The sequence below is a fragment of the Arvicola amphibius genome, chromosome 11 (assembly GCF_903992535.2).
Source record: "Arvicola amphibius chromosome 11, mArvAmp1.2, whole genome shotgun sequence".
Taxonomy (NCBI): Eukaryota; Metazoa; Chordata; class Mammalia; order Rodentia; family Cricetidae; genus Arvicola; species Arvicola amphibius.
This window is the reverse complement of record NC_052057.2, coordinates 73,981,976-74,004,226: the sequence shown is the minus strand read 5'-3', so window position 1 is coordinate 74,004,226 and position 22,251 is coordinate 73,981,976. Positions and strand designations below refer to the sequence as shown.

General features: G+C 40.4%; 1 protein-coding gene across 5 annotated transcripts in view; it reads left to right on the top strand.

The window, feature by feature from the left end:
• Cspp1 (centrosome and spindle pole associated protein 1) overlaps positions 1–22,251 on the top strand; it is a 102,841-nt gene that overhangs the window by 51,066 nt on the left and 29,524 nt on the right. For all 5 annotated transcript variants that reach the window (XR_005287368.1, XM_038347305.1, XM_038347306.1 and 2 more), the window contains 7 exons: positions 2,377–2,470; positions 3,541–3,598; positions 6,677–6,885; positions 8,947–9,068; positions 10,179–10,257; positions 12,056–12,185; positions 17,374–17,521. Coding sequence is in view for 4 of the 5 variants with exons in the window: in XM_038347305.1 (XP_038203233.1) it covers positions 2,377–2,470; positions 3,541–3,598; positions 6,677–6,885; positions 8,947–9,068; positions 10,179–10,257; positions 12,056–12,185; positions 17,374–17,521 (840 nt within the window). In the remaining variant the exon portion in view is untranslated. The remainder of the gene's footprint in view (positions 1–2,376; positions 2,471–3,540; positions 3,599–6,676; positions 6,886–8,946; positions 9,069–10,178; positions 10,258–12,055; positions 12,186–17,373; positions 17,522–22,251) is intronic.

Here is a 22,251-nt window from a genome sequence, read left to right as displayed (position 1 = left end):
ACTCCCCCGACTGCATAGACCAGTTATTCTCAACCTGTGGGGCATGACAACATGAGGAGCTGTATGAAGGGTCGCAGCGTTAGGAAGGCTGAGAACCACTTGACATTGACCCTTTCACAAAAAAAAAAAGCCCTCTTTGGAGGGAATTAAAGACAGCATACTGTGGCATTTAGAACAGAACTGTGGATTATTTAGAATTATAGATTTGAATCTACACAATTGGTGATTTCCTTCTGGTCTGTACTCTTGTTACTGCCTGCCTGTGTCTCAGGGCTGGGGATTGAATGCAGAGCCCTGTGCCTGCTCAGAGCTACACTGCAGAGCTGTGTGCATCCCCTTAACGGTTGTCCATGCCTCTTACAGTCTGGTACACTGCAGAGCTGTGTGCATCCCCTTAACGGTTGTCCATGCCTCGTACAGTCTGGTAGCATAATTGATGGAATCTTTACTACTTCAAGTTTGTTGGATTTACTAAAACTTTTTAATTTTTTTTGTTTAGAATAGAGATGGTATCTTATGAAATACCTCAGGTTAGATTAGAACTTCTTTGTAGCTCAGGTTGACAGAGAATTCACAGCCTTCTAACTTCTAAGTGCTGAAATTGCAGGTGTGTGTTAGTACATATGGGCCTTTTTTTCTTTTTCCTTTGTTTCTGAGACACTGGTAAAGAAAATCACTGTAGTTCAGGTTGGATGTCAACGAGATCTGCAGAGATCACAGGCATTAGAAACCTCAGCATGTATTGAAGATTGTATATGGTGTGATTGTTGATAATGGTTTATAATTTTCAGTTAAATCAGACTGGTTGACCTTAATGATTTTATTTTTCCAGTTTTCCAGTTATATGGAGAGAATTGTAGTTTGCTATAATGCACATATGGCCTTCAAATCTGTTGGAGGCTCAGCTGGTTTCTTCTCCATGCTGTTTGGTGCTTGCCTCTCTCCCATAGTCTGCTAATGTTAACAGTGTTTGGGTTCCCACCTCTGCTTGGATTACTGCTTTATTTCTTGATGTTCAATTCATCTAGTTATTGACAACCTTCGCTTTCAGATGAGTTTTTTTTAAAGTCATCATTTTGTAGATGATGGAGCCTTTTCTCAATGTAGAGTCAAGAGTAGCCAGCCTTCTTTGAGGCCTTTACCTTCTATGTAGACGGTCTTCTTGTGTAGCCTTTCTTTTTTTGTAGTAGCTTTCATTTTCCTCTTCACTATGTTTATAGAATAATACTAGCTATTTTAACACTCTTGTTTTTTCTACCTTTTGTGTGTTTGTGTATGTATGTGTGAGTGATCTGAAGGGTGGTGAGTGTGTGTGACCTGAAGGGTGTGCGTGCTTGTGTGTGTGTGTGTGTGATCTGAAGGGTGTGTGTGTGTGTTTGTGTGTGTGTGAGATCTGAAGGGTGTGTGTGTGTATGTGTGAGTGATCTGAAGGGTGTGCGTGCTTGTGTGTGTGTGATCTGAAGGGTGTATAGATGTGTGTGTGTGTGTGTGTGTGTGAGATCTGAAGGGGGTGTGTGTGTGTGTGTGTGTGAACTAAAGGGCCTTGTTCATACTGGGCAATTGTTGCTACTCCATTATTGGGATGATTAGAAGAAAACAAAGGGGCCTGTTTCAACATTTGGATGGATTTTGTTAAATTTAAGACATCTATAGAAGCTGTTAGGATGTTACTTTTTGGTCGCTGTGGTGAAACACTATGACCAAGACAACATATAGAAGAGTTTATTTGGGCGTATAGTGCCAGGCAGTTAGACTCCGTTATGGTGGGGACAGTATGGAAGCAGGTGACAGGCGGCATAGTAGGAGTAGACAGCTGAGGGTTTACAAGTTGAACCACAAGCATAAAGCAGAGAGAGCAAACTGGAAGTAAGACAAAGCCCTTAAACTCTCAAAGCCTACTCCGGTGACATCCTTCTTCTGGTAAGACCATACCTCCTAAGCCTCTCCAGTGTTGCCAGCTGCCCAGAACTATGGGGGAACATTTCTCATCCAGAGGCTTGGAAATTATTAATACATATATGTTTGACCCATGATAAGAACTCATTTATTAGCTGGGGGCAGTGGTGCACACCTTTAATCCCATCACTCAGGAGGCAGAGGCGGGTGGATCTCTGTGAGTTTGAGGCCAGCCTGGTCTGCAGAGCGAGGTCCTGGACATGCTCCAGTGCTGCACAGAGAAACCCTGTCTTGAGAAAAAAAATAGAAAAGCAAAAAACAAAAAACAGCCCTCACAAATTATGAAAGTGATGTATTGATGTGATTTTCCTCTCTTATCTAGTGATTACTCAAACATAATTAAGAACTGAATTTCTTAAGCTTGAGTTTTAGTTGTGTTTGAGACATAAGAGTTAAGTGTCTTAACACTTTCTTATCTAGGAGGCGAAGACCGAGAACTCATCCAGAAAAGGAAAGAGAAGTATAGGCAAGAACTTCTGGAGCAGATGGCTGAGCAGCAGCGGAAGAAGAGACGGTAATGAAAGGTTTGCATTCACCAGAGCATGTTGTGTGCAGTCATAGGAGGTGAAGGATGAATGGCAGTTTCTCCTCATGTGACTGGATTGCAAACCACCTACCTGTGCCTCTTAGCTTGCTGCTCACATATTAGCAGAAGTTTATCTTTGAATACAAGAAATGGTGAGCATACACTCATGCAGCATAAAATGCAGCAATTGTAGTGTTTGTATTGGATTCGACTCTTAATAATCTTTTTTCATTTTTCTGATTTTTTTCCTTTGACAGTTTTCAGAGATGTAGCTAATGAATTTTAGTCCTCCCAACCCTCTAATATTATTATAGTTATGAATAAAAATTTTGGTTCTAAAGAATCGGAGAATTATCTTCTTATCCTTTCCCTCACCTTCAAGAGGAAGCTAATATCTTAGTATCTGCTGTTAACTATAAAATACCATTTTTTTGTAGTGTTGGGCTTTGAACTCAGAGCCTTGTACTTGTTAGTTAAGCAAGGCTTCTACTATTGAGGTTTTCTTTTTTATTTTTTTTAAAGACTTTTATATTATGTGTATAAGTGTTTTGCCTGCATGTAAGTATGTACACTGTGTGTGCCTGGTTTACTTGGAGGCCAGAAGATGGGGTCTGATTCCTTAGGACTGGAGTTACATGCAGGTGGTTGTGAGCTGCCATGTGGATGCTGAGAACTTGAACCCAGGTCTTCTGGAGGAGTAACGAGGGCTCCGAGCTGCCGAGCCATCTCGCCAGCCTTATTGGCATGAACATATACACGTGGTCTTAAAGAGGGTTTCATTTTTTTTCATAAAATGTTTTTGTCTTTTCTTCTGTGTAAACGACTTTGTCTTTGAAGTACCTCTGGTATTCATTTTGAGATATGTATTTTAAGGCATTTGACATGTAATGCAGACTATGATTAAATTTGATTTTAAAACTATTATCAGTTAAAGGAACTATTTGTATTTAGAGATGTAGTATATAGACTTTCTGTGCAAATCTGTTTCGTTGATGACTATAATTTTGATTTTGTGTTTACTACAATTTTTCAATTTATAAAATCTTAATTTTATTTAGAGAAAAAGATTTACGACTTTCAATTGCAACTTGTGGTGTACAAGACCCTGAAAAATCGGTAAGAGTTCTTGGCATCATTCAGTGTTTAATATTTCATTTAAATAAGCCTCAAATATGGTAGTAGCAGTTGAGGCTCAACATTTTGGGGTACTATAAAAAGAGTTCAGTTGGAACAATAGTGGCCCAAATTCTGTTTTTATAAATGTCAGTCATAACTTACTGTGAACTAAAGAAATGGTAACTGAAAATATAGTTCTATTGGTAAATAGAACTTCCTGTTAGTTTAGGGTGATACAGTCCTGTGGGTAACTACAGCCTCCTGTTAGTTTAGGATGGTATAGTCCTGTGGGTAACTACAGCCTCCAGTTAGTTTAGGATGGTACAGTCCTGTGGGTAACTATAGCCTCCAGTTAGTTTAGGGTGGTACAGTCCTGTGGGTAACTACAGCCTCCAGTTAGTTTAGGGTGGTATAGTCCTGTGGGTAACTACAGCCTCCAGTTAGTTTAGGATGGTACAGTCCTGTGGGTAACTACAGTCTCCAGTTAGTTTAGGATGGTATAGTCCTGTGGGTAACTACAGCCTTCAGTTAGTTTAGGGTGGTATAGTCCTGTGGGTAACTACAGCCTCCAGTTAGTTTAGGGTGGTATAGTCCTGTGGGTAACTACAGCCTTCAGTTAGTTTAGGATGGTACAGTCCTGTGGGTAACTACAGCCTCCAGTTAGTTTAGGGTGGTATAGTCCTGTGGGTAACTACAGCCTCCAGTTAGTTTAGGATGGTACAGTCCTGTGGGTAACTACAGCCTCCAGTTAGTTTAGGATGGTACAGTCCAGTGGGTGACTACAGCCTCCAGTTAGTTTAGGGTGATCTTTTCATTTGTGTCTCAGTTTTTAGAGTTCCTTTTGCCTTCTGTTCATGTGTACACATCCATAGGAAAATTATCTCAGTGTAACTTAAAATTGATGTTAATACTATGTTTAAATATATTTGACAATTTATTTTCCTTTATAAGAGTAATTTCCAAGAAACCTGTAACTTATGTCTTTTCATTTTGTTACTATTAAACAAGAGGATAATCATAATCTTTTTACTTCAATTTTGCAATTCGCAACTTCGTTAAGTGGAATGACCCACACACATCATTGCAGTTAAGTAAGGAGGAGGTAACGATTTATTGCTCTCCCACAGTGCACGTTTTGTTGTTGGATGTGTAGTGTTAGTTTTCTGCAAGTTTTTGTTTCTTCTTACAACTATGGTTAAGACCTCTAATTTTTTTTTAAAAAACTTCAGTCTCTAGCAAATCCTTAAAATTACCATTTTCTGAGTCAGTATTCAGTTATAGATGACTTTTGATTTACTTAATTTTAAGTGCTTGTTCCTGAAGTATCTGCCTTAAAAAGTTTAGTGGTATCCAGGCGGTGGTGGTGCACACCTTTAATCCCAGCACTCAGGAGGCAGAAACAGGTGCATCTCTGTGAGTTTGAGGTCAACCTGCTCTACAGAATGAGTTCCAGGACAGCTAGGACTGTTACACAGTGAAACCCTGTCTCAAAAAAAACAACCCCCCCCCTTTAAAAGATTTAGTGCTAGGGCTGGTAGTTGAGTGTTCTAAGGATGTGCAAGCTCTTGGGCCTAGTGTTTGATACTGCTCTGGTATCCCTCTTTGTGTGTGTGTGTGTGTGTGTGTGTGTGTGTGTGTTCTTTTTTTGGAGGGCAGGGTGGTATTTAAGATAGGTTTTTTTTTGTGTGTGTGTATGTGGCTTTAGTTGTCCTTGACTGTCCTGGAACTAGACCCGGTTGCTCTCAGACTCACAGAGATCTATCTGCCTCTGCCTCCCTAGTGCTGGGATTAAAGGCTCCACCACCACCACCTGGCTTTTTGTTTCTGACTATTCGTATAATAAAAATTTTAATATTAGAAATCATTTCCTAAGCCAGGCCTGATCATGCTCTTTTTATAAAGCTATTTGAAAGGTTGAGACAAGTTCAAGATCTCTGTGGGCTACAGAGTAAGTTCATAGCTAGTCTGGGCAACTTAATAAGAAGCACAAAGTTAAGTAAAAAACAAAATTAAAAGGATCAGAAATATAGCTCAGTAGGAGAGCTGCTGCTTAGTAAGTGTGAAGGCTGTAAGTTCAATCAATGGTTCTTGCTACTTCAGAGAAAAGAACCCTTTCTGTTATTGTCTTGCAGAAAACAATATATAGGATCCAAAGGTAATCTTTTTTGTTTCCCACTAAAACCTTTAAAGGGGTAGAGAGACTGCTCAACATTTAAGAGCACTGGCCGCTCTTCCAGAGGACCCGAGTTCAATTCCCAGCAACCACATGGTGGCTCACAGCTGTCTGTAATGAGATCTGGTGCTCTTTACTGGCATACATGCATACATAATAAATAAGTCTTTAAAAGAATAAGTACCTTTAAAGTAGCTGGAGCTTTTTAATGTAATGTGTTGGCATGTTAAGTTTTATAGTGTCAAAGATCTTATTTATTCTGGAATTAAATCACCTAAAGAGCATCAAGTTAAATAAATATATATGGAGTAATAGTTAAACATTATTTTGGTGTTCAAATATTTAAAAAACATAAAATGATATTTTTAAGTAAATATTAGTAGATGGCCCCTGAGGATTGTTTTTGGGGGGGCAATACATTTTTATTGAGCACAGCCTTGTTCACTGTTACGTGTTGCCTGTGACTGGTATGGCACTATGGCTGAGTCAGGTGGTCATAAGGAGACTGCGTGGCCTGCAGAGCCTTTGTATCTTACTGTCTGATGCTGTGCAGAGGGCCTTGCTAAGGCTGCTCTAGAGGACACTCTGTCTCTCAGATGACAACTGGTAGAGAAACGGCCTTGTGCTGTTCTGCAACAGGGAGTTAGCGTCTGGCTGTGGTTGCTGTTTATTTATTAATCATGAGACGTTAAGTGATTTTTGTGCTTCTCAGGAAGCCTCAGTCACCCACTTATAAGAACTGGATCTTTAAAGTCTTTTATAGCTGCAAAAGTGTGCTATTGTGTAACTGTCTTAAGTGCCTGCTGGGATAGAGGGTCCTTGGAGGTCCTTGTCATCTTTAAACTTATGATTCTATATAACAAACAGGTTTGTTTTTGTTTTTGTTTTCTTTTTCTTTATTTTAGCCTGATAGACTAAAGCAATTTAGTTTGGCACCAAGACCCTTTGAAGAGATGATACCACCTGAGAGACCCAGAGTAGCTTTCCAGACACCTCTCCCTCCTCTCTCTGCCCAGTCTGTCCCACCCATCCCGTCAGTCCATTCCGCCCCTTCTCAAAACGAAGACTTGCACAATGGACTCGGCAGCACCCTTGGTGAAATGATGCATCCCAGGTGCTTGTTTCAAACGTTTTGTGTTTGGGAATTAGGTAAGGTGTCGTCTTCTGTTTAGAGGGTGTGCTGCAGCAGATGACAGTGGTCAAATAATCTCTTCATATTCTTGTTACTGATGCTCTTCTTCTCTGCTATTAAAAAAGGAAAAATCTTCACTGTTTCTATTAAAGAGGGTTGATATTTTAAAATGAATTGGTAAGAACATGTTAGTATTTTTAATGTCTTTTAACATAGAGAAGGTATGTGTTGTTCCATTATTTCCACTTGGCAATCACTGAATTGTTTCTTCAACTTATTCAGAAAAAAGTCTGATATGGCATATATCTGTGCGGTTTATTTTAGCTCTGCTTCAGTTCTCTCTGGGCTTATTCCAGGCTGTTGAGTTTATAAACTTGTAATACATATTGAGCATGTCATTTCTGCAAGTAAAAGCCTTGTTATACTAATCTGTACATAAGAAAACTCTGTAACACAGATATTTTCTGGTCTGTGCTTATTTTTTGCCTATGGTTGATGTGCTAATGTGTTTAAATGTGTAGATCATTTTCTTAACCCTTTAACACATATTTCTGAACTGTCCTTCCTTCCAGCAGGAGTTGGTCTTTCATCTGCTACTAACAAATCATAGGGCTTTTCTTGCAGTGTTTATGAGGTGCCTCCTTTGTTTCCTTTAATGACTTTCCTGCTCCAAAGACAGAGACTGGAACTGCAGAGCCGGAAGTGGCTTCTGTATGGGATTAATGGTTGGGATGGGCGGCTTTACTGGACTTTATGCAAAAATGTTTTCTTATTTGTAAAAGTTGGTAGTAGTACTTGTCTGCAGTTGGAGGGTTATGAAGGTTGACTCTTCTATGTGTATGTACAATTTAGGAGTTGCCGATAATCACAGATTCCTTTCAAAACATTTACCCTGGGTGTTTTTTTTTTATTTTTATTTTTCCTGGTGTGTCTGGGTTAATGATCTTGATGTTAGACACACTGAATGACTAATAAGTATGGAAATTGCTTACAGTTGGGGAGACTTTAGGGGGACCATGTTAATACTTATGTAACAGTCTAGAAAAGCCCCCTCTTTTCCTTTTGTTTCTTTAAAATGATTTGTTCTTGCTGTTTTTATTACTGAAGAATGCTGTTCTGGTAGAAACACATAGCTGTCTCCTACTCCATAAAGAAATGTGGAAGTGTGAGCTTCCACACAGTTTATGAACTGTTAAAGATTGTATCAGGACATATGGATTTTCAACTAACCACGTTATGATTGACTTTCTGGGAAAAACCAGTAGCTTTACATGTAAAAAGTATACCCTTTTGGGCTGGTGAGGTAGTTCAGTCATTAATGTACAACAATCTGTGTTGGGTATTGTGGGGTGAGTTTGTGTCTCAGTGCTGGGAGGTGGAGGCTGGATACCCAGGCTTGCTGGCCAGCCAGCCTAATTAGTGAGTACTTGGCCAGTGAGCGACCCTGTCTCAAAAAACCAAGTAAGCAGCTCCCTAGCCTTGACACCAGGCTGACTGATAGCTTCTGCACTGGCACATGCGCATGTGCACATTCTCTCCTGCACGCAAACACACGTTCCTAACCACACACAAGCACTCACTGTATGCATTGTAGTCCTGAAGGTGTGGAGATCCTTGTCCTCTGCCCGAATCTCTACTCTTAATAGGTTCCTCGAGTGTCCTTTCCTGGGTGTCTCCCTAGAGACTGGGCATCCCTGCTTTTTGTTCCTGTAGCATTCTTTGTCTTCTTGACTTCTTTCACTGGATGCTGTCCTGTTGTAGCTGTTCATTTCCGTATTATTACTGCGAGGCAGGGAGCAAACTTTGTTTGCCATGGCAGTATTGACTATTGGATATTACTCAGTTGCTTTAACTTGTTTTCTTCTTATCAAAATGCTCCGAAAGTTTTAAAATACTTGCTATTTGCTTTTTGATTGCTATTTTTTTGAGCAATTAGTACAAGATTGATTTTTAACTTCAATAATACTTTTTGTAAAATATTAAAATAACTTGATTAAAAGTAATAAAATATGGCAATAAATTTTCATTTTTCTTTTGCTATAGGATTGTGCCTCTGCCTCCACCTCCTCTACTCCCCCCTCTGACTGCTAACTATCGAACACCTTATGATGATGCATACTATTATTATGGTGCCAGAAATACACTGGATCCCAATATTGCTTATTGTGAGTTTTCTATTTGGTAAATATATTTTTTCTGGTGGTTTAGTAAGGATAATTGCTTTTATGGAGGCAATAACATACAAATGAAAAAGTACAGTAATTTATTTAATCTAAGCATTATCTATTTATCGACAAATTCATACCTAATATCAAGTCCAATTTTATTACTTTGACACAATACATGGAAAGGATATTTTATGAAGAAAATAGATTGTTTTAGAGGCCTAATCTGCCCAAATAGCACATATAGGCAGGTGTGTGTGTGTGTGTGTGTGTGTGTGTGTGTGTGTGTGTCTATCTTTGGTCTTTTTCATTCTTCTTATAAGTTCACCGTGATTTAGTCATGGGGCTATAGTTTCTACTCTGTTAAATTTGTTAGCATAAAGTTTTATGAATTAAACTCTTGCATGCATTTTTGAGGACAAACTATAGCAATACCCATTTTAAAATCCAGTTATGGTTAGAGGTAGGATCATGAGTTCAAGGCCATCTTGGGCCACTTAGGAAGTTCCCAGTAGCTTGTGTCATAAAACAAGACCCAGTCTGTAATGAATCTTTTTCTGTTCACCAGTTCCCAAATAATGACACAGAGACTTCTTATTAATTCTGAAAGCTTGGCTTATATCTTAGGCTTGTTCCTAATTAGCTCTAATAACTTAAATTAACCAATTATATTAGTCTCTGTTTTATCACTTGGCCATTATCTCTCTTCCATCTTGCATCTCCTGTTTCCTCTCCTGCATTTCCCCTGGTCCTAGATTCCTTTTCCTCTTTCTTTCTCTCCCTGGAAGTTTTGCCCATACCTCTTGCCTAGCTATTGGCCATTCACCTCTTTATTATACCAATCACAACAAATACATCTTTACACAGTGTAGAAATATCCCATACCAACAATCTTAAAACCAAAATAAAACTAATTGTGTTCATAGTTAATTTCCTTTTTACTTAGAGTTAAGAAATAATTGTCTTACATTTTCCTTTGTTCTTTTGCTGACTCTAACTCAGAAAGATGCTGGTACGTGGTACAGCACTCTGTACATTGACCTCTAGGGATGAGCTGTAATAACAAGTCTTCTGAAACAAACGTATTCTTTTTCTCCTTTTCCCCTTAAGATGCTCCAGGAATGATTGGAGGACAGCCTGCCCCTCACATCTCTGCCCCTGTCACTCACCAAGTAGCACAGCCTGTTGTGTAAGTTTTTACGGAAAATAATTTTTTCTTCTTCCTTTTACTTAAAAAAAGTGCTAAAATATGCATAATATAGATCTTCTAGCCTAAGTGCTTTAAAGAACACTTGTAGTTGTTTTTATTGCCTTTGTGACTTTACAGAACCATCCCCAGAATGCACCTCATCTTACAAACTGAACTGTGTACTGTAAAGTCAGTGCTGGTGCAACTCCATCTCCTCTCGGGACTGGCCTGGCAGCCACTCTGCTGTGCTCTGCTCTTCTCCCAGGACCTCCTGAGGGGAGGGGTCAGGCAGTGTTTTACTGGGACTGGCTTATTTCACTTAGCTCAGGTCTTTAGTTTTCATCTGTGCTAGGATTTGTGTTAGGATTTTCAAGGCTGACAGCAGTTCCTTGTGTGTCTACACCATCAGTTTCACGGCAGACACTGCAGCTGCCTTATTTTAGGTGTTGTAGCTATGGTGCTGGTAGAGTCCCTGGATAAGTGTCTTTCCAAGCTATTACTGTATATACCCAGAAATGTAAGTACTAGGTCATGTGGTAACTATTTTAAAAGTATTTTGGAGGAACTGCCATATAACTTTCACAGTGGTATGTACTGTTTTGCCTTCCCACTACCAGTGCACAAAGGTTCTAATTTTTCCACATATTCCACACCAGTTTCCATTTTCTGACTAGCTCATTTAGTGCGAGGTGGTATTTTATTGTTGTCCATATGTGTGGGTGCATGTTGTTGGAGGTCAACCTCAGGTCTTATTCCTCAGGACCTCCCTAGCTTGTCTTTTGAGGCAAGATTTCTCTCCAGGCCCTGGGCTCAGCTGTTAGGCTAAGGCTAGGCGGACTGGCTAGTGAGCTCTAGTGGTCTCTGTCTCTGCCTCACCTGCTGGTGTTACAGTTAAACTCCAGACATCTAGGCTTTCATGTGCATGCTGGGGCTCAGACGCAGGTCCCTGTGATCATATGGTGTCGTAGTTACTTTTTTATTGCTGTATAAATACCCTTAAGGGAGAAGGGGCTTATTTTGGCTTGTAGTTCATCATGGTGGGGAAACATGATGGCAGGCAAGGAAAGCATAGTGGGATCAGGAGGCAGAAAGATTAATGCTTGCACTCACTTTACTTTTTGCTTTTTCTAACTTCTGGATCTTAGCCCAGAGAATGCTGCCTTTCATAGTGGGTGGGTGGATTTTCTGACCTCAGTTTACCTATCAAGCCCATAGGCCTGCCCAGAGATGCTCTCCTAGTTGGCTCCAGACCTCGCCACCCTTGGCGGACACTTCACCGAGAGAGCTGTGTCCCGTCCATCTCGTCACTGTAGTGCTGGGGACTGAACACAGGTCCTTATCAGTGCTTGGAAACATTCTGTTATTGAGCCACACCCCAGCCCTCAGTGTAGCTGTGATTTGTGTTTCTCTATTGATTGAGTGATGTTGAGCATATTTTCATGTGTTGCTGGCTGTTGGTATCTTCTTTAGAGAAGTGTTTATTAATCATTTGTTTGAGGTTAAATAAAAACTTCTTATCCTACCTTTTATTTACTTTTGTGAATGTGTGTGTATGTGCACAGATGTGCCACACTATGCACGTGGAGGCCGGAGGACAACTGCAGGAGGGGCTTCTTTGCTTTTGCCAAGTGGTCCTGGGCAAGGAAGAGTCAGTGCTGTACCTCCTGACCTATCCTGCTGACTTTCGTCTTAATGATGGTTTTATATACCAGGCAGTTTTTGAGAATTGCTTTTGTTTTCTTCTAGAATTTGCTTATTCTTATAATAAAATTGATTCAAATTATTTATTGGATGTTAGGAATACCATTGGACAGAATGAACAGAAAACTTTAAGTGATCGGCTGATCAATTCAGGACTAATCTTTGAAGATAAACCAAAACCTTCCAAACAGTCACTTCAGTCTTACCAAGAAGCCCTGCAGGAGCAGGTATTCATTCGTTCATTCATTTGGTGCTGATGACTTATTTAGAGCATAAACTTAGACCCTGGGGAAAACACTAACAGGCACTACTGTAATCTTTGAAGTGGTTACCCTGGAGTGCTGTTAAACAGCAGTCTTGTCTGAGACAGCTAGGGCTTCGTATATAGTGGGTATGGGCAGCTAGGGCTTCATATATAGTGGGTATGGGCAGCTAGGGCTTCGTATATAGTGGGTATGGGCAGCTAGGGCTTCATATATAGTGGGTATGGGCAGCTAGGGCTTCGTATATAGTGGGTATGGGCAGCTAGGGCTTCATATATAGTGGGTATGGGCAGCTAGGGCTTTGTATATAGTGGGTGTGGACAGCTAGGGCTTCGTATATGGTGGGTATGAACTGCTAGGGCTTCGTATAAGGTGGGTATGGACAGCTAGGGCTTCGTATATGGTGGGTATGGACAGCTAAGGCTTCATATATGGTGGGTATGGACAGCTAGGGCTTCGTATATAGTGGGTATGGACAGTTAGGGCTTTGTATATGGTGGGCATGGACAGCTAGGGCTTCGTATATGGTGGGCATGGACAGCTAGGGCTTCGTATATAGTGGGTATGGACAGCTAGGATTTCGTATATAGTGGATATAGAACAGCTAGGGCTTTGTATATAGTGAGTATCTGAGCTGCATGTTAGTTCATACACATCCTTGGTATAGTCAGGTAGCTTTATTCACTTTAGTTTTGTATTTCCCTGTGTTTGCTTCTAGGAACTTCCTTATTTATGTGTTGTGTGTCTGTGGTTCTCTCCTCATGTGTTTGGAATCGAACTCAGGTAGTCAGGGTTGGTGGCAGACTATTTGCCCTTCTTAGCCGTCCTGCTGGCTCTAGAGAAACTGTTATTGAACTGTTATCAGTTCAGTTCAGCTAGGAGGGGCTAAGGCTCTGAACTGCGGGGAGAGGGCGAGGATGTCCAAGAGACACTTCCCTGGTCTCCCGTGCATCGGGCATGATGTAGGGAGGAGAAAGCAGAGGGCCCGAGCATGGTTCATGATTCCGATCTAGGAGACTGCAGAGGCACAAACCAGTGGGGAATACATGGCTGGAATACTTACATGGAGTACACTGGCTTCTCGTGTAGTTTGTATTGGTTGAAGCAAACTTAGGAGTTTGTAAGGGTTTCCCATGGGCAAGATTGAAGGCGTAGGTCCACATTATAAAGTATGGTTTTTGTTGTTTTGTTTTCTTGAGGTAGGGATTCATGTGTCCCAGAACCCACTCTGTGGTGAAGAAAAGATGGCCTTGCAATCCCAGTCCTCCTGTTTCCTGCTCTCTCCTTGGTGCTGCCCTGTTTGTGTGTTGAAGGATTGATCTTAGGACTTTCTAGGCAAGAGCTCCACATTCCTAGTCCCTTGTCAATTTTTATGAATATATCCATCATATTTAATTATGTGTCTGTGTCTGTGTGCAGGAGTGCTGACGGCACAGTGCTGTGAGAACCCGAGGAGCTGGAGTTATGGACAGTTGTGAGCTGCGCTGTGTGGGCGCCAGCTTAAGTCCTCTGCAAGAGCAGTACTCATGACTGCCCCAGCCCCTTGTGAAATAGTTTTAGTCAGTATTTTTTGTTTTGTTTTGTTTTGGTGGTTTGTTTGTTTTATTTTTCGTGACAGGATTTTTCTGTGTAATAAATAGCCCTAGCTATTCTGGAACTCACTATGTAGACCAGAGACACGTCTCCCTTGCCTCCAGAGTGCTGGGATTGAAGGTGTTCAATCCCACTGCCCAGTTGTTGGTTTTTTTGTTGTTTGTTTGTTTGTTTGTTTGTTTGTTTTTGAGACAGGATCTCATTGCATGTCTATAACTGGCCTGGAACTCACTCTGTAGACCAGGCTGACCTCAACTCAAAGAGATCCCTCTGCCTCTGCCTTCTGATTGCTGAGATCAAGATTTGTACATTATGTCCTTAGGCTTATCTGAATTTCCTCAGTAACTTTGGTAATAGTTCCACTTCATCTCTGATTTGTGAAAGTTTGGTCCCCCACCCCTTGAACTTCTGTTCAATTTGGCTAAGGGTTCGTCAGTCTTGTTAATCTTGGCTAAGAGCCAGCTCTTCATTCCAATAATAATAATAATAATAATGATAATGATAATAATAATAATAATAATAATAATAATAATAATAATAAAATTCTTTTTCTTCTTCTCCTCCTTTTTTTTAAATCCCTAACTTAAATTCTCTCTTCTTGTCCATTCCTTTGGTTGTTTTTGTTCTTGTTTTTCCAAGGTCTTCAAGTGCACCGTTCAGTTACTGAGGAGATCTTTTCAGTTATTGATGTCGTCACTAATGCTGTATCCTTTCCTCCTCCTTCCTTATGTCCATACACATAGGATACTGTGTTTTTATTTTCATTAACTCTAGAAATTTAAAAGCTTTGTTTCTTCATTTCTCCTTTGACTCAGTTTTCACGAGTGTATATGTTTAACTCTCATGAGTTTGTGTATTTTTCCCTTTCTCTTGTTGGTATTCAGCTTTATTCTTTTGTGAACAGATAAATATGGTATGTTTTTCAGTTTACTTAAATTTGTTTAGACTTACTTTGTGTCCTAATATGTGGTCAGTTTTGGAGAAAGTTCTACGGGTGCTGAGAAGAACATGTATTCTCTAGTGTTTGGGTGAAGTAGTCTACTGTAAATGTTCATTAGATCCATTTTATTTATGGTGCTATTCAACTCCAGAGTTTCTCTGTTATATTTTTGTCTAGGTGATTTGTTTCTTGGTGCAAGTGGAGTATTAAAGTCACCCACTATCATTATGTTGTGTTCAATCTGTGATTTTAGATCTAATATTGTTTCTTTTATGAACTTGGATACCCTTGGGCTTAGGGTGCAAATGTTCAAAATTGTAATATTCTCTTGCTGAATTTTTTCTTTAATAAGTATGAAATGTCCTCTATTTTGACTAAGTTTGGTTTGAAATTTATTATTTTGTCAGATATTAGACTAGCCAACCCTGCTTGTTTTTATTATTATTATTATTATTGTTTTTTATCATTATTTTGTTTTTTCGAGACAGGATTTTTCTGAATACCCCTGGCTGTCCTGGAACTAGCTCTGTGGACCAGGCTGGGCTTGAACTCACAGAGATCCGCCTGCCTCTGCCTCCTGAGTGCTGGGATTAAAGGCGAGCGCCACCACCGCCCAGCCTGTTATTTGTAACAATACCTTTTCCATCCTTTCATCAGAGGTGGTGTCTATGGTTGATGGGGAGTTGTGTTTTTTATAACAAGCAAAAAGATGGATTCGGTTTTTTAATCTAGTCTTGTTAGTCTGTGTTTTCTGTTGGGAAATTGAAACACTTATTGGAAGTTGTTGTTGTTGTTATTATTATTATTATTATTATTATTTGGTTTTTCGAGACAGGGTTTCTCTGTATTTTTGATCAATGTTTATTAATTCCTGTTATTTTGTTGTGATACTGTTTTCTTAGACCTCTTATGGTCAACTGTATTGGGATTATTTATTCCCTGTACTCTTGTGTGTGCTTAATCTCTTCACACTGAACTGTTCCTTCTAGTGTCCTCTGTAGAGCTGACTTAGCGAATGTAAGTTCTTTAAATGCGGCTTTTTTGCGAGATGTTTCTCCTTCCATCATGGCAGTTTCCTTGGGTGTAGTAGTCTGTCGGGGTTGGCATCTGTAGTCCTTCAGGACTTTATACCCAGGGCCTTCTGGCTTTCACACACTCCACTGAAAGTTTAGATGCTATTCTGATGGAACTGCCTTTGTGTGGAACTTGGACTTTCTCTCTTGCAGCTTCCAATATTCTTTCTTTGCTCCTAGGGAATTTTTTTTTCTGATCCTTTATGTTTGGTGTTCTTTGTGTCTGTCATCCCTTGATTAGTAGCTTTTCCCTCAGATTTGAGAAATTTCTTTCAATAATTTTGTGGAAAATATTTCCTGTGCCTTTGAACTGGGGTTCTTTCCTTCTATACCTGTGATTTGTATGTTTGGTCTTCTTATATTGTTTCGAGTTCCTGTGTGTTCTGTTGCTGGGGTTTGTCTTTTTGTTTGTTTGTTTTTTAGATGAAACATTTTGTTTGACCAGACGGTTTATTTCCTCTAACTTGTGTTTAAGATCAATAGTCTCTACCTGTTGATCCAGCCTATTGATGGGGCTTTACGCTGATCTTTTTGTTGGACTTCCTAGGTTTTTATTTTCTTCAGAGATTCTATCTCTATATTAAGCTGGATTTTCACATTATTTTCATTATTTCATGCAGGCATTCATTTGTGCTTTTGCATCTTCATTCAGGCATTTGCTCATTAACTTTTTTGAGTTCCTTGAACATATAGCTGTTGTTTTGAAATCACTGTCTTGTTCATCAGCTGAGTTGCTTTTCTCAGGGAATGGGGCAGAGTGCTGTCTTGGTTATTCATGTTTGTGTTTTTCTGATGGGATCTGGGCATCTGGAGTTAGATGGTTGATGGTGTTTCTTGGTGTGGATATCTGATCTTGCCTTTATTGGATGTGTGTGAGCTTTGCTGTTGCCCCAATTTGTTAGATTATGAGCCAGCTGAATGGTGGTTTGTTTCCTGTTTGGGTCACTCTGTTGATATGCAGATGGAGTTGTCCGAGTGTTCTTTGCCTAGAGAGGACAGGAGTAAACTTTCTGTTGGCTTAGATTCTTGCTGCTGAGATAAGACGTGTAAGGAGAGCTCTCTGGATTCTGCTGTGGTTCTTAGGTGGCAGTGTGGGAGTCACAGAGTGCATGTGGGCAGTGCTTTGTGGGGTGTCCATGCTGAGCTGTGGGGTGGGCTGACTGGTGGCCTGGGAACTGGGTCTAGGGTCATACCCAGAGTCAGGCCACAGTACTCGGGCTGGCCAGAGAGCTGGGGTGGGTAGAGTGCCTGGTCAGACTCCCCCAGTCCTGGAGCAGCACAGTGGGTGTGATGTCTAAGGGGCCAGAGGTCAGGTGGACTGGATGTGGGGGTTGGCTGAGGGCATCTTCTTAAAGCTCCAGGTCATATTTCTGCAGTCCTAGATCAGCGTTCTTATTTGCAATTCTTAACTTTGCAGTAAAGAAGTGTCCTTAAAAAAATCTGCATTTTTTTTTAAACGAGAAAAATGAAGTAGTAGTATTGCTAGTCTCTTGTCTTGGGCTCCTATACGTCAGTATTTACTTTAAGCATATCTTATGTTGTCAAGATTCGGGAAAGAGAAGAAAGAAGGAAGAAAGAACGTTTAGAAAAAGAAGAATATGAAGCCAAATTGGAAGCTGAGATGAGAATTTACAACCCCTGGGGGAAGGGCGGAGGTGGTGCGCCTCTCAGAGATGCCAAAGGAAATCTGATAAGTATGATGTGTCCGTGAACTTGCTTTTAAATGAATTATTTCCAGTGTTTTCAGAGTGGAGAAAGAAAGAGGTGGGGTTGAGACTGTATAATAAGGTTTTATTTTATGATTTAATGCAAAGGTGCTCTCCTGATTATGAATATAATAGATGTTACAAAACCTTTCTTCTGCAGAATAATATACCTTCCATTCATGTAATAACCACTAAACTGCAAAGAATAATTTATGTTGGTGCTTATCCAGACTAGTATAGTATCTATACATATATGTATAGTATAGTGTAATATAGACATATAATTATAATATAGTATATTAGAATGTATTTTTTATTGAAGGTATTAAAACTCATAAGTTTATTTTAGACTAATAAAAATTACAAATAAATAACTGGAATAATTGTGGGAAGGGATCTGATTTTAATTCATATAGGGCGCAGACTTGTTTATTATATGACTTCTTTTGTGCTGGGGGCGTCTTCGTTTCAGAAACTCTGGAAGGCTGCAGAGTTGTAATCCTTCAGTTATGTGTATTTATTTATTTATTCATTCTTTAATGTTTGCTTGGTGTGGTGGTACAACCCTTTAATCCCAATGCTTGGAAGGCAGAGATAGGTGGACCTCTGTGAGTTAGAGATAGCCCGATAGCCTGGTCTACACAGCAAGTTCCAGGCCAGCCAGAGCTACATAGTGTAACCCTGTATCCAAAAAAAAGGTACTTTATAAACATTGTTACCTATATTAAATGGTTTTTGGCTCCCTGTGGCTAAGTAAAGATAGTTTGGGTTTAGCTGTAAACCACATAGTGGCTAGAGAGAGGACCATTGAAACGCTAAAAGCGTGACAGAATTGTGGACGTGCAGAGCTTAGAATTCTTATGGATTATGCCTGCTGTTAAGTATATTTCAGGTGTATCTGAGCCCACTTAATGAGGTGACTCTTTCCCTCCAAACTGTTTTTTCCTTTTGGAAGACTAAAGCTTCTGTTGCTGTTTCCTAATAGATGAGGTGATTTTAAATGTTGCACAGGTGGACATTTCTTATTTGAAATCTGTATTGAATATGTTAGGAAACTAATTTTCATTCACTTACTCGTGATACTGTAATAGCCCCACTTTATTAAGGCAGTTAGTTAAGCCGTGCTGGGCCAAGCCTGTCTCGGAGCCTTATGGCAGTGCCAGTTTTGTTCCCATGTCTATCAGATTCTGATTTTAGTTGCTTCTTCTCTAAGAGAGGCGACGTCTTCCACTGAACCACTGCTCCGTTTTAGAATCCCTTCCTTCTTGGCTGCACAGCGTGGGCCGGGTCCTGAAGTAGTGAAGATGAGTGGAGGGTTCTGTGGTCCTAGCCTAGGACTGGAGCATCATTGTCTCTGCCTTCACTTAGCTGTCCCAGCCTCTCCCAAGAGCTCCTGCTCAGGGGGGCGGAAGTTTGCTTTTCTTCTTAGTGTCCGGGGGAGGCCTGGGACTGATGATTGTGTGGCTAGTTGTAGCCTAAAGAAACTGGAGTCATGGGTTGTCAGAAATACTCTGGTTACTAGTGGAGGAGGCCCCATCAGACATTGGAAACAGTGCTTCCAGAACTTTCCAGGAGGACTAAAGCAATATAATTACGGGCTAAGTTTGAAGTGAAGTGTGGATTCTTGGACTGTAAGACACTGGTTTAGAACTGCTTACCCTGGAGGAAATGAAGACAGTGCCACTGAGGTCTCTGTTTTAAGTAGTAATGTTTAGTCTACTTCATGCTGCTATCCTCACACAAAACAGAGAAAATGTATTTATGAAGGACAGTGAAACTTGGTACTATATTATAGTTGTATAGTATGCTTGGTACTATACAATACTGTAATCAAAGCAATGAGCCATTCCTAAAGAGCACCGAGTTCTGCATGTGGGTGCTGTGTGACAGATGGGAAAGCGTGGCTGCGGTGCTGCACTGAGATGCTGGGGAGGGCGCTGTGGTGGCCAAGTGCGACTGTGCACTTAGAGCTCCCAGTGCGACTGTGCACTTAGAGCTGCCCAGCGCTGCTGCCTGTGGACCCGACTCCTCCTGTTCACTTTCTGTCTTCTTATGGAGAGAAACTAAAGGGTTGTGAGTCTTCACTTCTCACCCCTAGATCTTTTTAAGGGAAAATAATTATTAATGAAATAGAACACGTGGTTTTAAAATAAGCTCCTGTTTTAATTGTTTGTACCATAATTCAGTGTTCTTCATTCACTAGAACTTTTTATTTAAGGTCCTATAAAAGCTAAGGTATTGTAAAATGTTCGAGTAGGTGAATGAATAAGCCTATTCTCTCTCTGTCCCCCTTTTCCCCCTCTGTGTGTGTGTGTGTGTGTGTGTGTGTGTGTGTGTGTGTGTAGGGGGAGCTACTTAGCAATACAAAGGAGTGAATTGTTGGTGCACATGTGTGAGACTCGAAAGTTGTGCTAAGGAAAAGATCCACTCTGATAGTTACCTTTGTACATTTCTGTTCCTTGACATTCTCAAAACAGCAAAACTCTAAAGAACTTGCCTGTGTTTGTCGGTTGGGAATATGAATAGTATGAAAGGCAGCACGATGAGTGCTCTGGCGGTTGAGCTTTGCAAGAATTAACTGCTTATACTGATGTTACTTGAAATTACATGTGTTAAAATTTTAGCAACTATACAGCCTTGATTCTCAACCTTCTTAATTCTGCGACCCTTTGATACCATTCCTCACATGGTGATCCCCCAGCTGTAAAATTATTCCTTTACTACTTCATAACTGTAATTTTGCTACTATTATGACTCCTAATATAAATATATAATATACAGGATAGCTGATATGTGACCCCTAAAGGGATTGAGACCCACAGGTTGAAAACTGGTGCTATACACCAAAAAAATATGTGGCTAGCAGGAAACTAAACCCCCAAATGAAGTCTGAGCACTTGAAAGATCCTCGGCAGTCTCTCAGTCCTGGGAGAGGTGTGTTGACCAGTCTGTCCTGTGTGTTTGACAAAGTAATGCCTGTCTTTACCTCAGGTCTACTGAGGTCAAATTTGCATATACTAAAATTACTCTTTGAAAATTTTCTGAGGTTTGCCATTTCTAAATCATTTCCTAAGACCATTTCTACCACATTCAAGAGGTGGCTGTTCCGGAGCTGCTAAGGGGGAGTCCCTGTGTCCCTTTGTGGGCAGTCCTCTTACAGCTCTGTGCCCTATGACACCTGCCATCTGCTTCTGGGGGACCTTTCAGTTTTGATGATTTTCTTCCAGAGTGGTTTTGTGAGATTCTTGTTTTCTGTACTGCGTGGTGTTGCATTGTTTCTGAGGTATCGTCATTGCATGGCTGCTCACAGTGGACAGGTACCTGGCTTGTTTCCAGTTTAAGGACATTGGGAATAGAGTCACTGTAAGCCATTGCTTCTCAGTCTATTGCTTGCAGCCCTTTTAGGGATCAAATGATTCTTTCATGGGGTCCCCTAAGACCATTGGAACACACAGATATCTATATTACAATTGGTAATAGTAGAAAAATTACAGTTATGAAGTAGAACAGAATAATTTTATAGTTAGGGGGTCACCACCATATGAAGGACTTTATTAAGGGGTTACAGCTTCAGGAAGGTTGAGGCCTCTGTGCGAATGCACACTTTTGTTTCTCCTGGGTGCATGCTTAGGAATAGGCTCAGTTGGTAGCATAATGTTTTGTTTGCTTGTTTCTTTTTATCTTTGTTAGAAACTTAACTGTTTTCCAAATTGTGCCTTTTTCATTAACACCAGAAAAACACAAACTTTCCAATGCTCAGAACTCTCACCAGCACTTGAGTTTGCTGTTCTGTGCTATGTATAGATATTCTATAAAAGAGTTGCAGAGGTAGGTACAATGAGAGTACCTTTCAGTGTGTTTTCTTCATATTGGACAGTTATGTAATCATGGCACAATTATAAAAGCTATAAGTAACATCGATACTGTACTGTCAATGAAATTGTACAGTATCTAAATTTTGACAGTTTCCCCCCCTACTGTCTTCTTCCTATCCCAAATCCTGTAGTACACTTAGTTGCCTGTCTTGTTTATTGATTTATTTATATATTATTACTGTGCACGTGTGCTTGATGTGTAAGTGCTGGCTCTGGTGTACCGCACACGTGGTGTATGGAGGTCAGAGGTCAACACTGGGAGTCAGTTCTCTTCTCCGTCATAGTCTGTGATAGGGAGTCTGGCTCGGGTGGAGGCTGGTGCTGTGCTTGCTTGTACCTCCTGAACCTGTAGGCCCACCGTGTCTTTAACCTGCAGTCTGTGACAGTTGTCTCTGTATTTGGCTGTTTATTTGTGCACGCATGAGCTTTTATGCATTTCTTGTACCACGCGGTCCATCTATCCAACATAGTGCATCACTTCATGGTTTTTATTATTCAGAGTTATACCAGAAGCCAGTCCATTTGAGAACAATTCCACATTGAATTGCGTTGGTACTGTGGTAAACTCTGCATGTCTGACTTCGTGCTTACATACACTTGTTTGTTTTGTGCTAAGTTTGAAATATAGATGTTGAAGTTTCTTTTCTTTTCTTTTCTTTTTTTTTTTTTTGTTTTTTGGAGATGGGATCTCCCTGTGTAGTTTTGTATGTCCTTGGATTGTAGACCTGTGTGCCAACCTCCCATATGCTGGGATTACGGGTGTATGTCATGATCCCTCCTTGACCCTCCAAAGTTGTGCTGTTTTCAAGATTGCTTTGACAATCCAGTTACTTATTTTACTAA